This window comes from Anser cygnoides, chromosome 12, assembly GCF_040182565.1.
Source record: "Anser cygnoides isolate HZ-2024a breed goose chromosome 12, Taihu_goose_T2T_genome, whole genome shotgun sequence".
In the NCBI taxonomy this organism is placed as follows: Eukaryota; Metazoa; Chordata; class Aves; order Anseriformes; family Anatidae; genus Anser; species Anser cygnoides.
The window spans coordinates 12,849,576-12,876,823 of NC_089884.1; the positions used below are offsets into that span (position 1 = coordinate 12,849,576).

Sequence of the window (27,248 nt, forward strand, 5' to 3'; positions counted from 1 at the left end):
TGGGGGGGTCTCCGAGTGGGGTATTATAGGAAGAGGAGATTATGGCGTGGGTTGGGCAGTGGATGGACAGACGGGCAGGCAGACCCCATGTCCACGGGAAAAGAGGCAGCAGAGGGTGCCTGGGGCAGGCTGCAGCCCCTACAGGGCCACCGCAGCACTCCGGCTCCCCTTGCTCCCACCTAAATGATAAAGCTTTCGCCTGAACAGGGGCTTGAACCCTGGACCCTCAGATTAAAAGTCTGATGCTCTCCCAACTGAGCTATCCAGGCTCACATTTGGGATTTTGGGTGATGCTCAGAACAGCCCGGTGAGGCCCCTGTGTCCTTGTGCCACCAGGGCGATGAGATGGGGACTTGCTGCTACCACCAGGCTGACCCCAGAGCCCCTCTCCCTGCCCCTGCCCCTGCCCCGGGACGCTCAGCCCTGGGCAGGGAAGGGGCAGCTCCGCGGGGCAGCTCCGTCCATGCGGGGCCGGCTGAAGGCAGGACGGGCAGCGCCTGACCTGGGGGAGAGACGGGGCTGGGGACTGGGCACGTCCTGGGGCTCCTGCTTCTGAGAGCAATGGCCTGGAGCAGCCTCTGCCCCATGTCAGTGCCCGGCTCCGCTCTCCCCGTGCAGCAGCAGCCCCGAAGCCTGCGCCCCAGCACCACCAGCTCCTCGCCCCGCACAGGGATGGGCCCGCGGAGCCACGGCTCCCGGGACACGCTGCGAAGGCCCAGCACGGCCTCCTCCAGCTCTGCCCCTTCTCCTGGCACCGCGGGATGCCCGAGGGCAGCCGTGGCTCCTCTGAGGGAGGCAGGGGGGGAGCAGGGCCCGAGGCAAGGCCCGGAGCGCACGGCCTCCGCCGCGCTGCTGTGATCGTATAGTGGTCAGTACTCTGCGCTGTGGCCGCAGCGACCTCGGTTCGACTCCGAGTCACAGCAATGGTTTTGCAGAGATCCGGCGCAGCGCCACGTTGCCCGTTTTGCTCTCCGAACTGTTCCCCTCCGCACCCCCGGCTGGGTGCTGGGCCCAGCACCGGGCTCCCCGGGACGGGGCGGACGTGGGGAGCCCAGGGAAGGGGCGAGAGGCGTCGGAGGGCCCGGAGCCTGCCTGCAATTAGGGAGGGGAGGCCGTGAAGGAGGCCGTGAGGGGAGTCCATGAGGGGAGGCTGTGAGGGGAGGCCGTGAGGGGAGTCCATGAGGGGAGGCTGTGAGGGGAGTCCATGAGGGCCCGGAGCCAGGCCCCTCAGTGGGGGGCACAGCAGCCGGGGCCCCCTCCATGGCTGCGTGCTCTCTTTTTGGGGTCACCCCCGTCACGACGCTCCGGGGGAGCCGCCCCGCGGGCAGGCTCTGCGCCCCATCTCATTAACCAGCAGCGCGCTAATTGCCTCCCCGAGGAGATTTTAGCGGGGGGGGGGGCGCTGTGAGGAGGCGGCGTTCCCGCCCCGCCGCCCTTTCGGTCCCTCCGCAGCCACCGTCCCGGGCTGGCGGCAGCGAGATGGCGGCGGGCGGCGGCGGCGGAGGGGACCCCGCGGCGGCCTTCGTGGCGTGGTGCGGGGCGGCCGGCGTGCGGCTCAGCCCCAAGGTGGGGCCGGGGGGGGCCGGAGAGGGGCAGGGGGGGCACGCAGCGGGTCCCCCCCCCCCGCTGACGGGCAGCCTCTCGCCGCAGGTGCGCCTCAGCAGGCAGGGCACGGTGTCCGGGTACGGGCTGGTGGCCGGCGAGGAGCTGGCGGCGGGCGAGCTGCTGGTGGCCGTGCCGCGCCCCGCGCTGCTCTCCCAGCACACCTGCGGCATCCGCGGCCTGCTGCGGGACGGTGAGCACCGGGGGGGTGCGGGGGGTCCCCAGCCTGCCCGGGGGGCCGCTGGTCCTGCCCCAGCCCTGCCAGCAGCAGCAGCAGCCCCCCCGGCTTCCAGGCAGGGGGTGAGGCCGCCAGTGGCACGGCCTATGTTCGGAGCAAATGGATAAAATCTGCCCTTAACCTGCTTTTGTTTGTTTTTTTCCTCCATCACCTCTCGGTCCGTAGCCCAGGACTCTCTGCAGAGCCAGTCCGGGTGGGTGCCCCTCCTGCTGGCCCTGCTCTACGAGTACACGGCCAGCACGTCCCCGTGGCGGCCCTATTTTGCCCTCTGGGAGGACTTCAAGAGCTTGGATCACCCCATGTTCTGGTAAGGGGGTGCGGGGGGCTGTGGGGTGGCCACAGGGGACAGCTGCACCCCACTGCAGTGACGGGGCTGCTGCCCAGGAGGCTTGGGGGTGGAGGTGGTGCTGCGAGGCGGCTCCATCAGTCCTCTGCCTCCATCGGTCCTCCGTTCAGTTCTGCCAGTAGCCTGAGGGACCCTCCCAGGCCCTACCTGCAACAGCAATCAGGAATCCGGAGAGCAGGGGGAAGCTCAGATTCTGAAGGAAGGACTTTACAGCCCCTTCTCGCTGAAGCTGCTGTTTTCTTTGCACCAGGCCTGAAGAAGAAAGGACAAGGCTGCTGCAGGGCACAGGCATCCCAGAAGCAGTAGACAAGGACCTGGCTAACATCCACCTGGAGTACAGCTCCATCATCCTGCCTTTCATGCAGGCCCACCCCGATGTTTTTGACCCCAAGGTGCACACACTGGAGTTGTACAAGCAGCTGGTGGCCTTCGTCATGGCTTACAGGTGAGAAGGGAGGGCTTTGCTCTCACAGAGGGGAGACAAAAGGCAAAAGGCAAGTCGTAGGATGAGGGGATGGTGAATGATCACAGACTGCGGTATTTGAAAGGCTGCAATTGCATGGGAGTGCAACTGTAAGCTGAATCCCTCTACTGCAACATGTAAAACAGTCCTGTCTTCATGTCCCTTGTCTTAGTTTTCAGGAACCGTTGGAGGAGGAAGACGAAGATGAGAAGGGACCCAATCCTCCCATGATGGTACCTGTAGCAGATATTTTGAATCATGTGGCCAACCACAACGCCAACCTGGAATATGCTCCTGTAAGTGCAAAGCCGTTGTGCCAGGCACCATCCCAGAGTTTAGCCCCTGTTCCTGCGAGGCTGGCTCTCCGACTCCACAGCAGCACTACTTACCTGCCAGGGCAGCTCGCTCAGTAACAGGAAGCTAGTTTGCTTGACACATGCAGCTGCTGCTTGCTTTGCCTTAGCCAGGACAAAGTTAGGGGCAGCTGAGCCTCTTTGAAGACACTTTTGCTGTAGGACAGGACATGAAGCTTGTTTTTCTTGTTGCCTGCTATTGTGCACACAAGGTAGCTTTTTCTGTAGGATTATGTGTAAGGGATTGCACATGCCTGAATCATGTCCCTGGGAACGTCTCTGCTGAGGGAAAACCCAACGCCCCTGCTCCAAGAAGCACCCTGTTTATGACTGGTAGCATTGCCACAGCTGCCGTAGAGCCTCTCCCCTCTCTGCTTGCAGAAGTGTTTACGAATGGTTACAACACGGCCCATCAGCAAAGGGCAAGAGATCTTCAACACCTACGGGCAGATGGCCAACTGGCAGCTCCTGCACATGTACGGCTTCGCAGAGCCATATCCCGGCAACACCAACGACACGGCCGACATCCAGATGGTGACAGTGCGCAAGGCAGCGATGCAGCGTGAGCAGCCACAGGGGGACGGGATGGAGGAGGGGTGGCTCCTGTTAAATAGCGATGTAATGAAACTGGGCTCAAGGATAAAGGGAAAATGAGGCTGTTCCGTAGCATTTCAACTGCTGGGGCTGTGCCTTTTTTCTGCCTCCTGTTTCCTGTTCCCCACTCACCACCACTGCAAAGTGAGTTGGCTGTTGCAGCTCTGTTGCCTTCCAAACAGGTGCCAAAAATGAAGCACAGCAGCAACTGGTCTCAGAGCAGTGGGACTTCTTGTGCCAGCTGGAGATGGTGGGGGAGGAAGGCGCCTTCGTGCTTGGCTGGGATGAGGTGCTGACAGAGGAAGAGCTGTCTGTGACCCTCAAGGTAAGCAACGCTAGGTGGTTACCAGGTGGTCAGGAACACCACGGACATTGCAGCTGTTTGAACACCATGCGAAATGGTGAAATGAAGGCAGACAAGCATGGGAAGGGATTTTGGTCCTAATAGTCTATGGGAAAGGAAGTCGCAGGTGGCTTTGCGCTGTTTCACACGTCTCCGAATTAGAGATAATGGGGAAATAAACAGTAGAAACAAAAACTTGAGCAAGGTAGAGATAAATTAACTTGGCTACAGTGTTAAAGATGAGCTTTGGGCAGTAGCCAGTTGCTGGCTGGCTCGAGGCGCGTGTCTGAGGGTCTCTAACCAATTGTATGACCGATTTGGGCACGTGGACAGCGCATGGGGCTACGGTGAAAGTATATATAGTGGAGAAAAACGGCAATAAAGGCCTCCTGTTCAAGAGCCATCAGGAGTCTGTGTCTTTCATCCCTACAAAAGTCCTGTGTGGGAAGTGGTAAGGGTGTAGCTGCCCAGCTGCCAGGCTTCCCAGGGCTCTGTTACTGTCCTTCCTTGGACCAGCCACCTGCTTTTACTTGTATGCTGCCCTCAAGCAGCTCTGTAGGGTTGTTAACTTTGCAGGCAGCAGCTGAGATCTCCTGTTTGAAAGCTCTTCTAATCATGGAATCATGAAGTGGCTTTGGTTGGAATGGACCTTAAAGATGATCTAGTTCCAAGCCCCCTGCCATGGGCAGGGCTGCTATCTAAGCTCGTTTTACTTGTACTGCAGCCGAGGAACAATTCACCTGCTCCCTGTGGCCCTAAGACTGCAGTTCCCTAGGGAGGAAAGCCTGATACACTCACAGTGCCAGGGACGTGTCTCTTTGCCTGGGTCATTTCAGGTGCTGTGCATGTCAGAAGAAGAATTCAAGGAGTATAAGGAACAAGATGGCTGGGAAGACGACAGTGAGGAAGAGGAAAGCTCCACCCTTTCTAACGAAGCTCTCTCCAGACTTAAAACCCCTTGCAAGAAGCTCCTTTACGACAGTGTGCTGCTGACCCTGGAATCCTACGGGTCAGACCTGAAAGCAGACCAGGACTTGCTAAAAAAGGAAGCTTATGAGAAACTGAGTCGAAGGGAGCAGCAAGCTTTGCATGTACGCTATGGACAGAAAAGGATCTTGCATCAGCTGCTAGAACTGGTACGCTAAAAGCCTCACTGCCCCTGGAAGTGAACTGCCTGGAACTGTGCTCGGAGAGGGAAGGTCAGCCTTCAGCCTTCCCTTCTACAGCAGAGAATGGATGCCGAGTTTGAATACGGACCCACTTGTTCCTCACGGTTTGTGGCTTTTCAGCTACCTCTACATAAAGATAAAAAAAATTCTTGCACAACAATAGCATTGTTGCATGGCCTTATCTTACAGGGAAAGCTCTGGAGCACAACTACTGCCTTTTTCTGGAGGACTTAAAATCCAGATCTTATGGTTGCTTAAGGAAGATGGACATACACCGTCATAATAAAAAAAGTGGGTTCCCTCATCTAGCATCCCATGTTTAAGGCAAGAACTGAGCCATGTCCAGATGAACAGGGCAGAAAGAAATCTAGCTGGTAAGTTCAGAGTAGGGATGCTAACAAACAACTCTTCATACATAGTTTCTTAACGCTGAGCATTTTACAAGTATGAGCCCATCCATCTCTGTTTTTTACATAGGCTCAGTATGGCACAATGTTTCCTTTTACCTCTGTAAAAGGCTCTTCTGTAAGGGCTTGAGAAGACCCCATGTAGGAGGGTCACAGGTCTGCAGCTGCTGTGGGTTAAGCATTCGATACCCGCACTCCAGCTGATACGGTCCCTGAGGCTCAGGCCCTGCTCTGAGGGAACATTTCTTACCCAGTGCAGTCTACTTCAGCAGACTGCAAAGCCCCAGCTAGAAGAGATAGATCTTTGCTGCTGCTGTTACTGCAAACCAGCAAACCTCAGACTGTATCCCCAGGTGTAAAGGTCAGCTACAGCCCTAACTGCACTGCTGGGAACCAGGCTGCTTTAACATTACCCAGGGTGCTTCCCCCCACCCTTTTACAGTGGTGCAACATAATGGCTGTTCAGAGTCCCAGGCTTGGCTCTTCCTACAGCAGGCTACGCTTCAAACTAGGCACACAGCGAACAGAAAGCCTTAATTTCGTCAACATGAGTACATTCTGCCCAGGGCCTCTGCTGGCAAGGACCCTGTTAACCCCTGCAGAGTGACCCCAGGGGTATTTGACAGTACCAGCTGCAGGATCCTTACCTGGTAAGAGAGGATATGAGGTGTAGTTGCCTCTATCCTACCAGCCTGTAGGTAGGTAATTAACTTTGCCTAATGCAGTTTGGGGTCTTGGCCAAGTCCGCTTTACCTTCCACCCTTTTACACCAGCCTAACAGTTCCTAAGGCCGGAGGGGAACTAGCCGTGTACAGCAGCATTAGTACAGAACCAGAGAGACCTTTGAGCTTTAGCACAGCCAGTGTTAGGAGCCAGCAGGACAAGCCAAGAAGCTCTACATATGGTTTACTGAAGTTAAATGGCAGAGAAACCCCACCAAATTTGGACTGAAACTTGTTACTGATAATCACTGAATTCTAACCAGGAGGGGAGAACAAGCTAGGAGTTTCAATACTGTAAAAAAAAAAAAAAGATTCCAACTTTAAAACGCCCAATTTCAGCACAACTGCTGACCTGCCAAACAAAGGCCAGGGAAGTGTAGGAACTGGTAAGCAACTACTCCTTTAAGTTCTTGAGCCACAGTCCACCAGCATGTTTGGCTCCGCGGTCCCTTGGATGTAATCTTCTCTCTGTGCAGCAGAAGCACAGACAGGGAGAATCCCCTAAAGCTCAGCAGGGAATCCTGACCTCTCCGCCCATGCAACAGGAGGCGACCAGTTTTAACTGGAAGTGTTGTGTAAAGAAGGAAGCAGTGAATCCCTTTTCATAGTACCTGCTGGGTTGTATGGTGTAGGCTAGAGGAACGTTAGCAGAGTATTAGCAGTGCTAAAGCTACCTATTCTTACAGGTTACCCTAGCTAACTAGCAAGCTTGCACAGATGCCTGCTGAAAGGAGCATCTTATCAGTGAGCAAATAATTAGAAATTAAGCTGGTGTGCTACCTTTGCTCTGTGTCCCTCCACTGCAGTCTCCTTTCCAGCCCAACTTTGTCAGAAACAAACTCTTCGTGAACTACAGCGTCTCCATCTCCACACAACTATTGCGCCCTTCCCTTTTGCACTTCAAAACAAGGCCTTACCTATGCGTAAGATTTTCCCTCTCGCCTCAATCCTAGAAGCAAACCCAGTTACTCTTGCTAGGCACTGTCCGAAATACACTGGAAAGCTGCAGATTTTGGATGGGTGGAAACAGACTTTGAAAGACATCAACTGGCCAGGTAGGATGGAACTGGAGAGAATAAGCACAGGGGCACGTGCTGCATGTCATGACTTTAATGTGTAACTACAGTATGCATACATACAAGAAGTGGGAGAACTAAAGCCCAAGAACTAGAAAGGCTACAAAATACAACACATGGACCAATACTTTACAAAACATTCAAAATCCTTACAAAATGGGCTGTATTGGTCCTTTTTTTCTTTGCTTTTGTTTTTTTTTTGCGTGTTTTTTTTTTTTTTAAACAAACTTATACTGTGTGGTCACAGGGTAGGGAAAGGTCTAGATTTATTCCCCCCCCCTCCAAAATTTACAAGTGTCAGGAGGAAAAACAAAACAAAAAAGAAGCTATAGGCCTGGTCTCTGGTTTCTTTACTAAAAACAGCTGACCCTCTCCCAAAGGGCCTGAGGTGTGTCTTCTCCAACAGAAAGGAGGCGTTCTCTGACTGCCACTCCACTTGCTGTCTGTCAGCATTTGATGGGGGTGGGGGGAAAAGAAAAGCTGAACCTCAAATCCCTCCCTCACCCCTCCCCCTACTCCATAATATTCCCATATTCCAAACATATCTGCCTTTTTCGTAAAACAACTTAGTGATTTAAAGGTCCCCCATCCACATAAAGAAAAAATAAGTTACATAATAATATAACTGGCTTTTCAATATTCTTTGGGAGTCTGGGAATGTCAGGACAAGGAGGTCTGCCCCAGACAAGTGCTTGGCATCAGCAGCTGCCCCTTTATTACAAGCTGGACAGGCACCAGTTACCCACCTGCCTTTTACACAATTTGCACAAACCCAAAAGTCCAGACAAACGTTTCTGTTCCTTGTATTTACACTAGTTCAAAATGATATTCACAGCATCTTCTCAATTTTGGCCAAAAGTCAAAAACTTGTTTCAAACTTTGGAACGTGCCCACACAGACTTTCACCCAGGATCTGTTGCATGTACCCAATCGAGGGAGCTGGGAAGGTCGGGAAGAGCCTTACGGATTCTTCTGTCGGTCGATGGGACGGGGACCTCCAGGCCGGCACGCTTACCACACGAGATGCAGCTCACCTAACTGGCACCCGTCCCTTCCATCACTTGCTGGGCCTGCTTCTGCCCCATGCAGCACTGTGCAACCGACTGGAACAACCTGAGCACAGAAGCAGAGCATCGTTAGCTGTGTGAAGGGCACTCGTCCCCTGCAATCTGACACACTGCCATGTCCATCGCTGTAGGTGCGCAAACTCACGCTGCATGTGAATTAGCAAGCCCTGAGCAGGGCAAAGGGGGGCCAGGATCTGATCTCCAGTGCTACTACATCACGGAAATGCAATGCCCTCAGCTCAGTCCCCATTAGGATACCGAGGAACAGTGTTTGAACAGTGCTGGTGTTATATAGCAGGCTGCTCTGAACCCTCTGTACTGAGGCTGGCAGCAGCCCTGTTCCCAGTTCCACAATCTTTCAAAAGCATCTCCAATGTCTCCTCCCTTTGCAACCTAAAACTTCGCTGTGGAACAAACTTCCACACACACAGGACAAGAAAAATTAGGCATCTCTCACAGTAGCCTGACTTGACTTCCAGTAATCCCTTTACATTCTGCTCTCAGGTTGTATTTCCTCCTATTACGGCAGCAAACAGTGCTTGCACTACAAAACACCAGAAGCTCGAGGTACAACTCAGCCTCTGCTTCAGATATATTGTTTTAGTCATGTTGTTAAGTTATACTCACTTCTCAATTTCTGGAGCACAGTGAACAAATTCATGGTTCCAGAATTTAAATGCCGGATTTTTTATCAGCTCAATGAAAGTAATAAGGAGACCCCAGGGATGAGGCCTATTTACAATCAGTCGTTCCAAGAGAACCCTGGAGTCCAAAAATAAGAACAATTAGACCAAGAAAAAACTGAAATACACAGGGAAGGAAAGCGAGAAGCTGAATTCCCTCTCACCTAGTGATCTGCTCCTGGATAGCCTCAGTGTTGGCCTCTGCAAACAGGTAAAGCATGGTGCAACTGAAGTAGTGGGTGTGACTGTTGGGATATCGCAGCTGGTTGGCGATTGCGTTCAAGAAGAGGTACCGACCTGCAGAGGAGGAACAGCAACTATGGATGGTTTTGCTTACATACCACACACACACGCTAAAGAAACAACTCATATGGGCTTAAGACCGAGGTTTGTGAGCCTGCCCTATACAGATTCAAGAAAGAAGAACAACTAAAGAACCCTATCAACCTGCACAGTAAGAATTCACTTCCTCTTCATTAAACTGTTCTCTCATTCCCTTGCACACTTTCAGCATTTGGTTTTAATATTGCTCTCATATTCAGAGTTCAGCGTTCTAATGCAGCACTACTTACTGTGAATCCACAAGCAGCTATGTGAAATCATCTTCTGCATTTCTCACAGCTCAAGCAAGGTGCTGTTAAATTAGAAATGACATGAACTAAAAGTATTCCCAGCTCACCTTCAGTGTCCAGGTCTACAGCCAAATTCTGGAAGATGTCCATGTGTGCTGAGTGGGTAATGGTGCTCATAGACGGTGTGCTGCCTTTGTTGTGGATGTGCGCAATAGCTTGAGTACCTACGTAGAGCACCAGTGCATTAATCAGCTGGATGTTGTAGCGGTTGCCAGGTTCATTTGATACCTAATAGGAAAGATACAAAAAGCATTAACGTTCTATGTTCCTTCAGTAACCTACGGTACAGCACGTACAACAACAGCCCCCAGATTGTCTTGGTTATACAGAAGACAACATAGTTAGATGCCCACGAATTCAATCTGGCATTTTCCCTTTTGCAATACAGTGGTTATACATTCAAAAACACCCAAGTGTTGACAGACCTGACGTAGAATTTTTGCACTCCCTACTTGAAAGAAAAAGATCTGGTGAAGGCAATCTGAATTCACTAGCCGTGCCACAGACTGCCTCAGACACGCACTGCTTGTGTGAATGCTCAAGCCGGAGCAATTTTCTGAGGAAGTCTGACTTCAGTCTTGAGTTCTGTTGTAAGCCACACCTCGTGATGTGCTAAATGCATAGAGTTGGCTAAAAGCTCTGAGCTGGGCTTTAGCTAATTTGTCTTTTCTACACCCCCAAAGCATTATCATGCAGATCCACAGACTTCAAAAACTAGTAACCACTTGGAGTAAGAATTTAATTAGCTTCTAAACCAGACTGCAATTGAGTTAAAGAATGCTGAATATCAGACAATGCCTGTGTAAACACCGCTGGAATCATGTGATGCAAGCCACAGAATTCTTTATCACTCAGTGGTAGGGGACAAAAGCAAGCTTGATACAATCAACTCTGACTACATTCTTCTCTAAGATTTGCAAGGTTGTGCACTAGAAACACGCAGGCAGAAGAGTCAGAGCTTCAGATAACCTCACTATAAGCATTTTGCAGCTCACATAGATAAAACCAACTTCTCTTAAATTAGATCGTTTCAGGGTTGCTAAAGTCAACACTCCTGTTTTCTTAAGTTGCCCCTTGATGAAACTGCTTATCAGACTTAAATAACCCTGCTGGGGGGCTGGGGAAAGAAATACTCAGTGAAGCGCACTTTCAGAGGCTTTTCTACTGTTTGGAACACATGCTTGCTACACACCGACATAATCCCTGCAAGGAAGGAAGGTGACTCAGCCAACGAGATCATTTGTCTCACACTACTCATTAAATCCAGCATGCTCAGAACCGAGCCACTCACTTGTAAGTTGCTGCGCAAATCAGACAGAAAAGTAACTGGAGAACGGGTTTTGAGATAGGAATCCAGGTCTTTCTTGAACTGAGGCGGCATCACTCCAGTGAAATTGGTGAGTATTCGTGGAGCAATATTAATTTCACTTAACATGTCCACCTGTTAAGAGGAAAGCCAGTCAGCTAAAGAATAAACAATTCGTAAAGGAACATATTAAATTACAACAACTGGTAAGTGCTATTACATCAGCTACTGCTGGTGACAGGTTTTTCCTATGAGCAGTAAGAAGGAAACACTAGACTTTTGCAGATTTCAGAAGTAGCTTGGTCTTTTCAGCATGCAAACTTCTTAGATGACTATCTCAGAAGTGAGAGTGGAAGACAGAAGAATTCAAGTGGGAAGGCCACGGGGGAGTTCAGTCACCGCCTTTCAAGTCTCCCTCATCTACACTCAAGATGGTTTGGCAGTTGAAAAAAGTACAAACATCCCTGTCGGTCAAGAATAGCCTTCTTCAGTCTCAACAAGAGCTAGCTGAAGGAGTGTTGCAGCTTCACTCCCATCAGCCTGCATCACTCAAAGACAAAAAACAGGGCAATGTCAAAGCAGTGTGAGAAAGTTCATGCTGCCACAATCATTCCACGATTAGGAGACTGGCGTACGCCCAAACATTTAATTACATTAACACTTCTCAAAATCTCTCCTCATTATGCAAGCAGCTTACTTCAGAATAGTATTTTATCTCATTATTTTACGATATGACAGCATCTGTTTCTCATTAAAAAAGTACTTCTGATTAGTGCTTGGACACAGTAACTCTTTAACAATTACTGAACTGAACTACAGGCCCCCCACATCCTGCAGAGCACGAACTGTTCAACTCGACATGTGCTGAACAAAACTGAGACAAGAACTATTAGCTGGACTTTCAAACAAAGCTGCAAAGACTGCTTAAGTAGCCTGTTTTCCAGTGACAAATGAGATGCTGAAATGATAAAGATGCCCTAGCTCCAAGACCACATGCCAAGTCAGATCTAGGGGCATGGAGTCAGTCTCCTTTCAGAAAAGGAAAAGCCCCCCCATCTTCCATACAAAAGCTTGGTTCTCATTGATACAGTATTCGGGTAATACAAGCCTCAGCACTCTGTCCTTACAGGCTGAATCTGCACAGATTTTGCAGAAAAGTTAAATATCTTCTGTTACTAGTGAAGCCAAACCAGCGGAGGGAGGCTTTATGCTTCCAACTGCAACAAATTTCGTACCACTGTTCTACAGGATGAGGACTGCATCCGCCTCTGTATGGAAACTGTCAAACACTGAGCATTACAAACGTAACTGAAACCTACGTGCTTTAAAAAAATGCAGTTCTGCCAGCTGCTACGTGGCTTACATTGCGAATGGCTGCATTAATTCAAGTATCAGTTAAACTGTTAACAAACAAATGTTCACAGCCTCTGCCAAAATAACTGGAGAAAAAGAATTTGGAGCATAAAAGTTTCCCGTTTCCAACTTCATGAAAATAAGTCCTACCTTTAGATTGGGGGTGAAAGGGTCTGGAAGCCTCATGTTCCGTGGGAAGGCACTCAGGATCAAATTCCTTAGCTGAATACAGTTGGGTGGGATCACATCACAGAACCCATAGTGGTAGTCACAAAGAAATTCTGGGAAATCATGCAACAAGACCAGCAACACACGCAGAGTGCCCTGCAAAACCAAACAGAGTGGCTATAAAAGAGGTTCCTAACTGTTGAAACTGCCCAAGAGCTTGCAAAATCATCTATGTCATATGGTTAACATTAATAGAAAGACACCAATCTAGGCAGGTAGCCTGTTTCTGTCCCATGACAGATTTGTATTTAACTAAGAAATATTCCATAAAAGAACAGTAAATGCTATTTTGCTACCAGAGTATGTTTTCCATTCCAATTCAACTCTATTTTCAGGCTCTGGTTGGAAGTAGCATCTATTAGCTGATGTACATTTTTTACCTTGTAAAGAATTTGCATAGGTTTGGTGAGTTCCACATTTCTAAGGAAAGGAGCCAAGTACTTGAAGAGATCGATCAGTAACTGGGCATACATAGGCCAACCCTGTCAAGAAAAAAACAGCAGGTAGTAAATGTGCAACAAAGAGCAGCCATTTTAAGTTCAAAGCCATAATTAGGTTGGTGTTCGTATCAGCCTGGACCCCAAGTTAAGTCGTACTGCTAGCTCTATCAGGGATGGCAGCACCGCTCACTTCAAGGAGCTCTGCTGCACATCACATGCTATGGGTGTTTCCCAAACACTCAACACGCCATACTGAGATGGCATGCAGTCTAGACTACAGAACTCTTCCAGACCTGACCAAGTCAGGTTTATTAAATTCCAGTCACCCTCTACTCAATACTTTATCGACATAAAGCCTCTCCTCCATGCAGTTAGGTTACTGTGAATATGGAAGACAACAAAAACAGAACAGCCATGCTAGTGCACTTCAAGAGATGTGAAACAGCACCACACCAGATAGGCATCCTTCTGGGTGAGCTTTTTAATTCAGAAAAGATAAATTGCAGCCACACCTTCTGCTGTGGTGTATGTGCCAGCATTCTTGCAATAAATATCCGATGGGAGATCAGTTCCAGCCAGGCATAAACAAAACCTGGAGCTTTTGTAGGCCTCAGGATGTGAAATGTGTTACTGAAAGAAAAGTTAGAGCAGGTTAGAAGGTGCACAGCAATAAGATTGCTTTTCATAACATTGAGAGAAAACAAACACAGCCCTAAAAGCAAGGCATTTTACGCATCTTGGTTTTACCAGTGATTTTCCTTAAAACAAGCAAGTGGACAGTCTATAGGAGAACCAGTTATTCTGAATGTGATTAAGCCACCACAAAGGAACAGTCAGATCAGCCTTCAGGTGAAAAATCTTGACCCTACCAGGAAAAGAGGAGCACTGTGGCCACTCTCAAGTACGTACCAGAAAGCTGTGAGTGTCTGGAAGTTGATGGTTTCCAGCACATGCTCAGGAGCATTTAATTCCAACAGCAACATGATGAAGATGCGATGGTAAGGAAGCTGCTGAAACTCACTCTGCCGAACATCATGGTCTTGTAGAAGAACTCCCACCACAATACCAAGGACCTGAAGAGATCAATATATTTCAGTGGCAATGGCAAGAATTACTCTTCGGGTCAGATCACACAAACACTTTAACCATCAGAAGAAATCAGTTCTAATAAAAAGCAAAAATTACAGTTCTAAATTAATACTACAGTCCACATCAGCAGCTGCCAAGCACTACGCTTTGCTGTTGTGTAGATCACAGCAATTGACTGAGCACTGTTGAAAGGTCTTCACTACCTACGACCACCTAGCTATAAGCCAAGTAGTGTAAGAGTATACAGGGAAGGCCCTCAAAAAATAAAAAAAATAAAAAAGGCAGGACCCAGGAAATTACCAACATTAAACCACACTTTCTAATGGCTCAGAACATCAGCTCAAGACCTCAGCAGCTGACTTTTCCATTTCAAGGTACAAACGTGACTTTCAGGTTTGATAGAAATCTTTGTGAATGAGAAAGCGACTTGGCATCCCGATATTCCACTCCATTTATCAGTTCAATGACCAACACATTCAAGTCCTCATCTGGAATTTTATCAGTACCCCTCATTAAGTCCACACTTCACATCAGTGAAAGCAAACACCATTATGCACTTCAACTGCAAGGACAACAAAAACAGTTCAAAACCTTGTTCAGGAGGTTGATCTTTGTAACGGTGTTGGTTGCCTCTCCAGAGTGCTTCACCAGCAGTGCAATAAGTCGCACAAAGGCATCCAAATTGTGATAGCACTTCGCTCGAATCATAGTGGGGTTGGCAGCAGGATTGTGCTGTTGCTCAGCCTGAGCACGATAGCTGATTTCAACACACATTTCGGTGCAAAGACGGAAAAAGCGGGTGATCAGGTCATCCGTTTTCAGGATTCCTTGCTGGTGCATCTATCAGGGAAAGGAAAAACCCTCAGAACCACAAATGCAAGAAGTTCATTTTACAACTTATTTCAAACAACAAACGCTTTACATAGCGCCCACCTCGCCTGGAGAATTAATTTTTCCCATGCTCTCAGGTGCTAAGTAGCAAGCCTTCTCCACTACTCTTCCCCAAGTTCAAAGTTTTCAACACAACTTGATGGTGGCACCACAATTCTACCAGAGACATTTACTCCCAAATAGTCTTTTAATCCTACATCTTTTCAATCAGCAGCAGAGCTGAGAAGCCCACTTCAGTATCAGTTCTGCTACCAGCACTCAACCTTGCATGAAGCAGGTAAGAGGCAGCAGCAGTTTGGTCTGCCAGGCCTCGAGGAGCCCACACAGAGGCACAAGCTGTGGGAAGGGCAGACTTCGGCTACCGGCTCAGCAACCATCACTGTCATGTAGCAACACTCTGGAGGAGCTAACTGCACTGGGGTAATAAGCTTTCCTCAGAGGAACATACCATGAAGAGAATGACTAGGCATGGTGGCTTTTTTTGGCCCTTTTGTGGGGATTGGTTTTTAATAATATACATATTAAAAGAGACCTGTTACCCACAGCATTAAAGCCATCCAAACGACAAAATGAAACCAAAATTGAACTACAGGAAGCCTCTGGGTTTTGTGTAAAGCACCTCACTTCCGAACTCCTACTGCACAAACATGAAACTATATAAACAGCACAGTCACTGACTTAGAGAACTTCTAGTATTTCTGGAGAAGCTTTTTTTTTTTTTTAAATAAAAGGCAATTCATATATCTGCCTTCAAAGCTGTATGCTCCTTCTTGCCCTAAGAGCTAATGGAAAGAAAGCAACCTTGCTCCTCTAAGAGGTGTTAAGTCATTTATGTCCAGTAATAAAACTTTGTTTTTAATGCAGTTATTACAAAACACTTAAAACCCACATCTGTCACCTGCAAGGAAAAAGATTATAAATACTGCAGTTTCATATATTTTGGTTAAACTTACAAAAGGTAAGCAGACAAATATGGCAAAAGAGTGAAGCAGGGCAAGAGTGCACTGAGTATTATGACTATACTATATTGAAGTATAGTTTATGAGCATACTTCATGGTACAAAAAGAAGTCAAAATGAAATGAAATGGGACCTGGGACCTAACAGAAGAAAAATTTAAGAAGCCAGTAATAACACAAGATCCATTAAAAACATTTAGAAAAGATGCTATGCAGGAGAAATCAGACCAACAGAAAGGTGGCTACAAGCCAGTACACAAGGAAACCACAAGTAAACTAAGCAAAAAAATCACTGCAACAGTCAAGATCTTTATGCTTAATTTTATGCTTAATTCATAGCTTGAACTGCTTTTGATTATTCGCAAAAATCTGGCATTTCTGTGGTAGCAGCACCGAATTTTAAAACAGAACCAAATACAAATAGAACAAATTGGGTGCTTCCTTGCAGCTGATATCAAGGAGCTGCTAGGAACATGTTTTTGGGAAGATGACTGCAGGTAGTTTGTTACCCCACGTGCTGGGTTACTGAATGCACCTCTTCTCAGTCACACCTGGATGATATCTGTGTGGTGTGCTGTTAAGATGCCCTGGAGCAAAAATGCTGGAGGGGTTGGCTGTTTAAATTTAGGTGCCACTCCAGCGAATGAAATTTCAAGTTTCTCCTCTCCAATGATTCCAGTGAAATAAAGGATTCCCCTTGTTCACATGGGCTGAAACAACTCACTTGCATCTCTACTAATGATTTACTGCTGTAGGCCATCAAGAGCTTTTATTCTTACTTATAAGGAGCAACGTTAGCCAAGCTTCATTGCACAGAGCATGTGAGAACTGCTGCCAAAAGCTACCTCGCTTGAATTCCTTATCCTACCAGACTTATCCCAGTATTCATGGTTTGAACTGACAGCTTGTTGCCAGAGTATCTAAAGAACCTTATCTGCTGAAGGGTTTCTACAGAACTTCACCATCAAAGGAAGACAGAATTTTGATAGTCAGTTTCAGAAGGATGTCTAGCATTGGTTATAACACTGCTTTAAAATGGAGGGCATCACACCCTACTTATGTTGAATAAAAAGCACCTTTCTTTCCAAAAGCTCTACCTGTCCAACAAACGCAGAGAATGCTTTGGTACTGTCGCGGCCCGCTGCAGCCGAATGGTAGAGGTTCACCCACTCCCTCAGCAAGTATTCTGCCTTCTCCCTCAGGCCTGGCGGATCATCATACTCAGAGGCTTGGGAAATTCCAGAATGCATCATGAAATTGGGACCTCCATGAGCACGGTCAATCATGGCTTCATAGTTTGATCGGACCACTTCCATCAGCTGGGGTAATCTAATGCAACAGATCAGAGCAGGAGCCAGGTTAGAATTCTTTCTCCCTGTCCTGAGAGGGTACAAGAACTGGAAGCTCAGTCAAATATGGTTAAAAGAAAAGAAAACAAATTCCACAAACATATAGCCTTTATAGCCTTCCAGTCCTCACTGGAATAGTAGACTAAGTCCTGAAAGCAGACGTATTTACAAGGAACGACAAAACACTGAAATCATGCAAGCTCTGAAAAAAACCAAACCAGCAATACACTGGAGTTGTGTTGCCATATCCTGTGTGGAACATTTGCCATGTGAGACCAGTGGATGCTTGCTTTGTAGGCTCTAATTGTCTGAAGAAACCAAAAAGGTTATCCAATTTGATGAACTGCTTGTGATCAACAGATTAATGCAAAGAAATTTTAAATTTAAAAAGATAACACAATATTGCCTGAATTTGAAATAAAAGGAGGAATTCAAGCAAGTTTCTCACAGTACCATGGTACTTTGGAGCACAGTGCATAGAGAAATTTTCCTGTGCAAGCATTCAGTTTGAAGTCATGCTGCAGCCGCCTCTATTTTGACAAAAAATCTGAGCAATTACGTCAGTGTGTCATTAGAACAACAAAACCATTTCAACTAACACTGGACTGCAGCCACAGATGAAGTTTAAAGCTGTATGATTTAATGATACTAGACACTGTCTAGATAACATTTCAGATCATAAGCGAGCACACAAGAGAAGCAATATATTGCACAGTATTTCAATCTCACCCTTCTGGGGCATTTCCTCTGGAATGAGCATTAATCCTCATAAGTGTCTCAATTGTGTGGAACAGGTCTGCCTCTGTAACATGCGCAACGCTTCTCTCGTCCACCAACAGGATCTTTACCAACTGCATGGCGAACGCCACAGCCATGTAGTTCAAGCCATTCTCCATTGACTGCCAAAAGGAAAAAGGCATTAAGACTGAAGTTCAACCACAAGTCTTAGGAAGAACTGACCGTAACTTTTCCCCTCCAGGAACGCACGTTCTCTTTACCTGAGCCAAGTGAAGATCGTACTGTTGCATGTTAACAAGGTGATTGCGGATTAGCAGCTCCACAGCTTCCACGTTGTACTTGTACTCATCCCTGCATTCAATCAGGCACCTGGAAAAATTTGACTTCTTTTCACAAATGTACTCAAACTACAGAGTTTAAGTGAAGCAACCCAAATCTAACATTTGAGAATCTCTGCAATCCACTGCAATCCATTACTGAGCTCCAAAAGAAGCCTCTTGTAGAGGATTATTTAATGTAACATTTCAGTTCAGGAAGTCAAGTCTCAAGCACTTCTTGCCCTGCACTACTGGCCAGGACAGCCCTCCAAGAGCTTCAGTTTATTTGGTATAAGCAGCTTTTCTTCTGAGCACAAAGTGGCACAGCTTCTAAAGCACCAGTGTTTGTGCTGCAGGCGTACACCGTGTCATCTAGTTTGTGACAGCATGTAGAGAGACTCCATATAAAATGAGGAAAAACAGAGCACCTCTAATACTTCATCCTATGAAGGATTCCTGTCATGTTTTAGGAGGAAGCTGCATTAACAAGAGATCTCGTTACTTTTAACATTAAAAAGATTACTTTTCTGTCCAAACTGCATCAACACAAAATATTAACAGGCAAGTGATTCAAAAATAACACAGTAACTCCCAGAAGATGAGGAAAGCTACATCCATCCTCCTATTGTCTTATAACTGACCTAGTAATTTGTTTATTACACCACGGAGATCCATATGCACGACCGTCCTGCAGAGCCTTCAGCACAAGCAGATGACACTCACGGTAGCGAAGCAGGAGGTCTGCATCTGCCCCGCTGGTGGCATCCAGTAAGCCCTCTACAGCCTAGAACAGATGCAACCTGTTAGCAGAGGAAAAACCAAGTCCTCTTCCAAATCTTACACAAACCAGATCAGCAGCAACTACCCCCAGAAGATTCGGCAGTTACGTAAAAAGCTAGAGTTTAGTCATTGCACTGACCCTGCTGGTAAGACAGATTTTACCAGCTGTTACGGCACCTCCGCATTCCCTGTACATGGCTGTCCTACCACAAACAAGCCCATGGTCTCTCTATGCCCCACTGGCTTTTTCATACTGCTTGAGTGCGTCTATAAACCACACCAGTTTGTGCTGCAGCTTCTGCAAGTCAAAGCCTCCTAACAAGCTGTTCTGCACATGGCTCATGGAAAACCACATGAAAGAGGTCATGCAGAACCTGACAGAGGTCACCTTTCAGATTCTTTAGACAAAGAGCTGCAGCGCTCTGATGCACCGGTGGTAATCTATATGAAATGGAAGTCCTTTACAGGGGAAAGCAAAATTCACCTGTTCAAGTCCTAGTCGGGACTAAATCCTTCAAATAGGTACCAGCACTAAGTCAAGAACACAGAGCTTCCACTGAAATGGTTTCCAGCTTCCAGTTACTTTTATTTTGCCACTGTTCCTGGATCCTTGTGCAGACAGCTCATTGTCTTTCCACTGTTCTCAAACAGATCTTCCTCCGCATCTGTCGCTATGTTCTGCACTAGTTACTACACAGACTTTGATGCCAGTTCATGTCGCAGAGCTCACTGCACCACTCCCCAGCTGGTAGTTTACTAGCTCTGGCTGGAATGGAGTTTTCTTCAGAGCAGCCTGTATGGTGCTGTGTTTTGGATTTGTTGCTGAAACAGTGTTGACAACAATGTTTTGACAGTTGCTGAACAGTCTGTGCAGAGCACCAAGGCTCTCTCTTTCCTGCTCTGCATCCCCCACAGCGAGTAGGCTGGGAGCGCGCAAGAGACTGGAAAGGTACACAGCCAGCAGAGCTGGCATCAACTGACCAGAGGAATATTCCATGATGTATGACATCATGCTCTAAAATAAAAGCTTAGGGAAAGGATGATTAGGGGGAGACATTCATGGTTATGATGTTTGCCTTCCCAAGCAACCAGTACGCTCGCTGAGGCCCTGCTTTCCAGGAAGTGGCTAACCATCTGTGTGCTGATGGGACGAAGCGACTTTTTCTTTTTTTGCTTTGTTTGTGCACACAGCTTTTGCTTTCCCTATTAAGCTGTCATTAACTCAGTGAACAAGTCATTTTGCTTTCCCTTTATTTTTTCCCTGTCCCACAAGAGTGGAGTGAGTGAGCAGCTGGATGAGCACGTACTTAGTTACTGCAAAATACAAAGCAAAAGTGCACTGCTATAAATCCAGTACAACATTTAATACTACCCACTTACAAGGGCTGTTCGAGTGTCTTATTAGACTCCAAATCATCCTGAAATCAGACTATTCTTGACTGCAACAGTTCTCTACTTGTCACATCTAGGCAAAACTCCCCTAAATCCCAGGATGCTGTACCCACTTCTTCCAGCAGCAGCTTGGCCAGAGCACGTATCATACCAAGAGAACAACCCAGCCCTCTTCCAGTTTTATTTACTGAATTTCCTAAGAGGGAGGTTGTCTAATACCATTCACCAAGCAAGCTCCGCAGGATGCACTGCAAGTCAATCTACAACCAGTGAGCAATAAACCTGAGGTGAGCTGTAACAGGAGAATTGTTAACACTCACCTTCTGCAGCAGCCCAAGCGCAGCGATAGCATCACGGGAGTTACGAGCCACTACTACAGCCTCCAAGAGGCTGCGCAGTGCTTGAGCTTGAGGATTCATGGCCAGGGTATGTGGAATGGACTGCAGGTGTTGCTCCAGTTCTGTCATACATTTGTCATAGATTTGTGCCACATCATCTGTAGCCCAAGCTTGCTGCTTAAGAGAAGGTGGGAATGAGTGATTTTTGCAAGGACCGTATTTTGAAACTTAAACAGTGCTCTACTCTTCTGTTTCAGAAAACATAGCGACCAGAATGTAGTTTCCTACAGTAATATGGTTGTTTATGCTGGCATTTTAAACACACAAATAAGGGCAAATTGAGCTGTAGAAATAACTAGGAAACAATTTTAGCAGTACCTAAGACAAAGTATGCATTCGAACACCTATTTGTAATCTCAAAGTCAGTGCTTGCCATACAAGACCTTCCCCAAAAGTAGCCTGAACTCCAAACACTTTTCACTGCTATTAAAAACTAGAAATAGTGTTACTAAGTTGAAGATGTTGCCCCAGTCTATGTTACAAAAAACAACCAACAATAACTAAGACTGGGTGTAAGAACAGCTTTACGTTACCATTAGTTTAACTTTAAAATGAACAAACCTTTCAACCAGTATTCCCAAGCAATACAAATGCCTGACTCTTACTAGTCTTCCATCAAAGGACACAAGTTCTGCAGCATTCACCGAAAGGGCCATGGTACTCAAGCCAATTAGAAAACTCTACCTTCATAGGCTGAGCCAAGAATCCTGTAGGCTGAGTTAAGTCATTGGTAGGCAAAAAGCCAGGGACATTGCGTGCAAACTCTTCGTAAACAGCCAGCTGTTTTGGGTCCACACCTCCAACCTTTGCAATAAAAAGAAAAGGCATTAATCTCACTGCTAAGCACCACAGCAGTAAGGAACAAGGGCTACTTGTTTGGGTGACAGGTAGCTCCTCTGTCCCATTCATAAACAGAGTGACCTAGACATCAGGAAGTAAGGCTCTGCTGCCCTGCACGGAGGCCATATCCCTCCTGCCACACCACCTAACCAGAGGATTTTCCCAGACAACTGCAACTCATTCCCAGAAACAGAAAGAACTGAATACTGGCCTCATGCTTCTCAGAGGCACAAGAGAAATGCTATGAAAGCACAAAGTATGCCCTTTAAAAGGAAGAAAGTATATAGGAGACAACAAAACAGACTAGTGATCTTTGAAATGTAAGGAATAGCAGAGAAGGAAAGACAACTTCCTCAGGGAATTGAGGAAGATATGAACACTTATTCTGGAAGAGCGTATGAATGTGTTTCCATTACTAATCAAACTAACAGCAGCTCCGCTCTTAGACCATGCAGAATTGCTCAGCTGAAGCTGCATCAACCACTCTTCGTTATCAGGAGAGGAAGAGCAGCATCGGCAGGTAGCTCAGTTAATATCCTCACCTTTAGCCTGATCTGTTCTGGCATCCGTTCAGCTTGGTAAGTTAACACAACGGGATCACAGTACCGACGACCCTCTTGTCTAGCATGTTTTCTGAGCTCAAATTCCTGGGGAAGAAAGCCAAACACGCTGGATTTCAGACACTGAATCTGGATGCATACGAACACGTATAAAAACCTTTCAAAAGGCAGCACTCCCATACTTACAGTTGCTAGCCTCTTGTCCATTTCAGGGCCTGCCTTTTCCACAGCTGTCTTCTGGATAAAGCAGCACGCTAGCTCGCAGTTATCCTGCGCTAGCTGGGCAGCTGCTTGCTCCATCATGTCCCTCTGTTGTGGGGAGGCTGCCTATTGAAAAGCAGGACAATCAGCGAAAGCTGTACATTTTCCCTGTGTATAGCCAGTCATAAAATCTGCACCGCTGCACGTACAGAACGCCAGCACTAAGAAGAAACACTCCTAAGAAGAAACGCTCTTAGAAATGTGCTGTCTTGGCACAGAATACTCAATAATTTGTTTTTGCATAGCTTTGAATAAAACATGCAGGCAAGAAGACAGTGAAGACGTTCAACAAGGAACAAACAGCAGGAGGTTCCCCTTCCTTCCCACCAGCCTACCTCCAGAGTCTGACTGAAGCTCATACTACAGATCCTACTGCAGGAAGAGAAACCCTTGCATCAAGGCCTAAAGGTTTTTCCGCCTCCGAGGTTGTGATCAGAAGATATAAGGGTGCCTCAATGCAAAACAGTAATCCTAAGCATTTTTCAGTGGGTTCCCTTTCTGACACAGATTTTTTCCTTTCCCCGGGAGTCTGCTTTAAGAGAAAACTGAACAGATGGACCTATTTTCCAGGGTGCAAAGCAGCAACTTCCATTGGAATACATGTATAAGTGCAAACACTCCAATCTCCTTGGATTTCCTTTCCCATTAAGATCTACCTTATTTCATTATTTTCTGAAAACTATGCTGCTTCTTTCAAATAAAAGAAATCCTTGCCTCATTAACCCACCACATGCGGTAAGCCAAATGTGAATCTTTAAGATGTCTTGTACAGCACTCTTCTGCAACACAATGTGCTGTGTAATTATGCCATACGAAAGCTCCGTTGGATTACAACTGGACCTATATCAATACCATACATCTTCAAGGGACTACTACGTTGCTACATTTTCATAATTCCCTACATCTTGCAAACATACAATACCCTAGGCACTAAGTCTTCCGCAAAGCTTTAATTACTTATGCCGCTGAAGAACATGTACAGGTAAGCCTGGTAGATGTGCACAGCTGTAACACCACTGGTCTGCATTCACCCTGCCTCCACAACTTCTCATCTCCCTGCCTTCTCATACCACCAAAAAAAAAAAACCAAACAGCATTTCTCCAATTGCCTCCCTGTCTGAACTGCGTTCAGACCTGATGAACTACAGCAGCACTTTGTACCAACAAAGTATTTATGCCCCTCTTAACAGAGGTTCTTTTTCTTATGGTTACTACCTTGACAGCCAAACTGATTAATTAACAAAAGGTACTAACGGCAGCCCCTGGCTCAGCTCCCACATTAAAGCAGTACTATCCCATCCTTAACTTGTGTTTAATTTTGATAGCACGAGTCATGAACTTGTCATGCATCTGTGCTACACCATCCATAGCCCAAGCTTGCTGCTTAGGAGAAAGCAACCAGCTCTTGATCTCAGCAATCAGGTCGCTTAAAGCTCTGAATATGAAGGGTCAACAGGGTTTGAGGCAGACTATCCATCCTGTACTTACAGTCTGTACTCCCTTCAGACCTTAAACTGGCTCAAGAGGGCAGGTTTTGTAATGCAAGTGAGCAACTCCATTGCAAAAGGACCTTCCCACTTTCATTCCCCATGAGATGGGCAATAGTGACACACCCTTAAGAGGTAGGCAGTCCTTCAACTTCTTTTTAATCCCTGAACAGATAGCGAAGTCTTGATCTTTCCAAGATACTCTGCTCTGTGTCTGCTGTGACACTGATTGCAACCACAAGTTTTCTGGGTTGCAGCTGCTGTTCTGACCAGCAGTTGATGAACCACGTTCCATTTAGCCAGGAGGGGAAAGCTACCTCTTCGGCTCAAACTTTTCTTGTTCATCAAAAGACTCGAAAATATCCTCTAAAAATGCTAGTGAGTCAAAAAGCTGTTAAGAACAATCTTTACTAATCTGCTAACAGCAGAACTGAATGAAATCTACCTGAGGCATACATGCATACTGAGACAACCCACCACCAGAAAGGCCCAGAATCAACTCAATCCTCCCCACTCTAGCTTTTCTATCTTAAAAGCCATAGAAAGATAAGCACTTGAAAGCTTCCATGATGTGATCAAACTCAACAGCACACGGGAGCAAACAGCTCAGGGAGCTCGCAGGCAATGTCGTGATGCTCACCTTACAGGTTGAAGACTACACGACATGAGCTGTAAGCAGTTTTTCCCATTGTAATTCCACAAGTCACGAGACTTGTCTGCTAAATTAATCTCCACACTAGTTAAGCCATGTAATGTTAATCAACAAATCTACACTGAAGAGAACTGATTTGCTAATGCTGGGTGTCTACACTTCCTGTGAAGTTGGAAATAAGCTTCTGACAACGCGACTCTTACCCTCAGTGCAGTAGCAAAGCTGTTCTTCAGGTTGGTAGCTATGCTCATGAGCAAAGGTTCCCTGCAGGTTATCATGGCCATCCCGGCAGTCAGGTTCCGCATCATATGGTGTGCGGCCACACGCATCCGTGACTCCTCCGAATCCAGCGCAAAGTCCTTCCTGACTATCTGTTCGCACGTCGTCATGGCAATCTTAATGGACCGATCAACCACGGGATGGACGAGCTCTTGCACTGCTCGCTCGATAGCCTGCCGCACACACTGCTTCAGCTGGGGGTGGGCCTGGAACAGCGGGATCTGGAGGAGGGTTAGGAAAGTTACGTCAGAACAGTACACCAGAATATCACCTTCCCTAGTCACATTTTTCAAACCAATTTTAACCGTACTGTCACAGATCACGTACAGCGTGGCACTCCTGCGTTCCACATGCAGCTATTATAACATCTGCTCAATAATTCTGAAACTGCAACACTTGCCAGGCTTTCTTCCAAAGCTGCAGCTGAACGTTGACTGGTAAAAAAGACCAAGGAAGCTCTCCTTAAGCTTAAGTCCTGTGAGCAACTATCCCAACTGACATTTACTGCCAGAATCAAATCAGATATTAACATATACGTCACAGTGAAAGATTACTTGAGAGTCTAGTAGTTAATAGCTACTGCTAATAACCCCCAAAATTTTCCATGTGATTATTTGTTACTGTTCATCCTCCCTATTACTTCTGAGAAGCAACACCCTACAGAATAGTTTGAACTTCTACCAGCTCTAACACTTACCGTAGGATTTAAGGTAATATGTGGAGCCAACCCTCCTAAAGAATAGACGTTGATGTCGTGATAACTGTACTGGGGCTGCGGAGGAACCGTGGCTGTACAAGTGGTGCTGGTAGCTGGAGTTGTAGAAGCAGCTATAGAACACAAAAATGTTTATATTGAACCATTACTGAAAGTGATTATAACGGAAGCATCTACCTCTCATTTAAACCAGAAACTGATTAAGAAACAAAAATTTGCAGTTTATTCATGAAGCCTCCTAAATGTAACTTTTTTCCCCCCATTTCTGCAATGACTAGTACCAAACTAACTTCAGTACATCTTAGCAGAGCTGCTTTTTACAATGTAGTTTAAACCCTGCTCTCATTAATAGATCTTCCTGCTTCTAGTCCCTTCTGAAGGGTAGTTACACACAGCACATGCAAAATTAGTCCTCAGGATGGCTTCTATTCCTTTCTCGTCTCCAAATTCTGTATGCCTGCATCTATTACAGGAACATCTAAGTGTTCCTAAGCACTCAGCAATATTACACCAGGGTAGGTGGCTTCACATTCTTCTCTGCAATAGCACAGCCTGTGTTGTTAAACCTTGTACAGCGTGTTTCTAAGTTCTACCTGAAATGTACTTACTAGTTGTTGTGATGGGTGGTAGCTCTTCTGGCTGCTTCACATCTTTCTTTGGAGCGGAGAGCTGCTCATCCAGATTTTTCAGACGATCCTTATCTTTCAGGAGACTTCCAGGTTTCAGCTCATTGATGTCTAATGCAAGATTCTTGCAGAGCACTTCAATCTCAAACTTCAGATTCAACTGTACAACAAGTCTAGTTTAGGTTATGTCACAAGGAAAAAACCTGAAACATTTATTGGCTGCTCAACTACCAAGCGTCCCAGCCTAATCCACTGATCTCCCTCCCCCACCTTTTTTTTTTTTTTTTTTTTAAAGACTTGGATAGTGACTGAGGATTAAACAGGCATCTTGCACATTCACACTGACCTCACAGGAGTAGAGTTTCATCCAAGTTCTACTAAGTTAGCAATGCCCAGTTCTCCCCACACTAAAGCAAGAAGTTCAATTTGGTCCTACACGACATCTATCTTGACTAGTATGTCAGGAAAACCTCATGCTCAGTAGGTATAGCAAAAGAAAAATAACTTTACTTTTAGGTCATGTTCTTGATGTAGCTCAGCTAAAACATTCATAATGGCCATTGTCCACGGGTTTGGAGGCCTGAAGACCTGCAAGAAAAAATGGAGCAGCATTACACAAAAATTCTTGAATGGTTTAGCTGATTTCTAACTGGGAATTTTTGAAGCACAGCTATGTGTGCGTACTGAAAAGTGTAGTTTGTAGAGCTGCAATAGGGCTGAATTTAGTATTCTGAGTGAAACTAGATACAAGAATCAAGCTGAACACTCAACTGGAAAAACAACGACTTGGTCCTTCTGAGATCAGCTGTTCAGCCAAGCAGAACAGCGAGGAGCTGATCAGGGACAAGAGGGGCATATCAAAGGTGGAGGGAAGTAAACTATAGAGATCCTATA

General features: G+C 46.6%; 2 protein-coding genes and 2 non-coding genes across 13 annotated transcripts in view; 2 read left to right on the plus strand and 2 right to left on the minus strand.

Annotated features, from left to right (window-relative positions):
- Window positions 1-196: 196 nt before the first annotated feature.
- Window positions 197-269, minus strand: TRNAK-UUU (transfer RNA lysine (anticodon UUU)). Its single transcript has one exon. It is a non-coding gene; the product is annotated as a tRNA-Lys (tRNA).
- Window positions 270-851: 582 nt separating this feature from the next.
- TRNAH-GUG (transfer RNA histidin (anticodon GUG)) lies at window positions 852-923 on the plus strand. Its single transcript has one exon. It is a non-coding gene; the product is annotated as a tRNA-His (tRNA).
- Window positions 924-1,409: 486 nt separating this feature from the next.
- SETD6 (SET domain containing 6, protein lysine methyltransferase) lies at window positions 1,410-7,540 on the plus strand. 2 transcript variants are annotated; one of them, XR_007168924.2, is made up of 9 exons: window positions 1,410-1,566; window positions 1,651-1,795; window positions 2,006-2,147; window positions 2,437-2,631; window positions 2,822-2,945; window positions 3,384-3,564; window positions 3,779-3,921; window positions 4,776-5,212; window positions 5,298-7,540. XR_007168924.2 is itself a non-coding variant. In XM_048078616.2 (8 exons), exons 1-8 carry the CDS (start codon window positions 1,480-1,482, stop codon window positions 5,082-5,084), a joined length of 1,326 nt encoding a protein of 441 aa, XP_047934573.2. In that variant the 5' UTR covers window positions 1,410-1,479; the 3' UTR covers window positions 5,085-5,270. The 2 variants fall into 2 exon arrangements, 1 of the variants encoding a protein (XP_047934573.2); XM_048078616.2 differs by lacking the exon at window positions 5,298-7,540 and having other exon boundaries at window positions 4,776-5,270.
- The window catches only part of CNOT1 (CCR4-NOT transcription complex subunit 1), a 60,000-nt gene continuing 40,084 nt past the window's right edge, over window positions 7,333-27,248 (minus strand). For 5 of the 9 annotated variants that reach the window (XM_067004746.1, XM_067004742.1, XM_067004740.1 and 2 more), the window contains 22 exons: window positions 26,865-26,942; window positions 26,337-26,514; window positions 25,711-25,841; window positions 24,938-25,234; window positions 22,521-22,661; window positions 22,317-22,421; window positions 21,619-21,738; window positions 20,857-21,048; window positions 19,006-19,148; window positions 18,308-18,416; window positions 18,039-18,208; window positions 17,037-17,289; window positions 14,703-14,951; window positions 13,932-14,095; window positions 13,535-13,652; window positions 12,963-13,064; window positions 12,505-12,678; window positions 10,987-11,136; window positions 9,743-9,923; window positions 9,228-9,360; window positions 9,008-9,142; window positions 7,333-8,426 (listed from right to left, as the gene is read on the minus strand). In XM_067004746.1, coding sequence (XP_066860847.1) covers window positions 8,348-8,426; window positions 9,008-9,142; window positions 9,228-9,360; window positions 9,743-9,923; window positions 10,987-11,136; window positions 12,505-12,678; window positions 12,963-13,064; window positions 13,535-13,652; window positions 13,932-14,095; window positions 14,703-14,951; window positions 17,037-17,289; window positions 18,039-18,208; window positions 18,308-18,416; window positions 19,006-19,148; window positions 20,857-21,048; window positions 21,619-21,738; window positions 22,317-22,421; window positions 22,521-22,661; window positions 24,938-25,234; window positions 25,711-25,841; window positions 26,337-26,514; window positions 26,865-26,942 — 3,402 coding nt within the window. In that variant the 3' untranslated portion in view covers window positions 7,333-8,347. The remainder of the gene's footprint in view (window positions 8,427-9,007; window positions 9,143-9,227; window positions 9,361-9,742; window positions 9,924-10,986; window positions 11,137-12,504; window positions 12,679-12,962; window positions 13,065-13,534; window positions 13,653-13,931; window positions 14,096-14,702; window positions 14,952-17,036; window positions 17,290-18,038; window positions 18,209-18,307; window positions 18,417-19,005; window positions 19,149-20,856; window positions 21,049-21,618; window positions 21,739-22,316; window positions 22,422-22,520; window positions 22,662-24,937; window positions 25,235-25,710; window positions 25,842-26,336; window positions 26,515-26,864; window positions 26,943-27,248) is intronic. The other 4 variants (XM_067004747.1, XM_067004744.1, XM_067004745.1 and 1 more) reach the window with 1 other exon arrangement.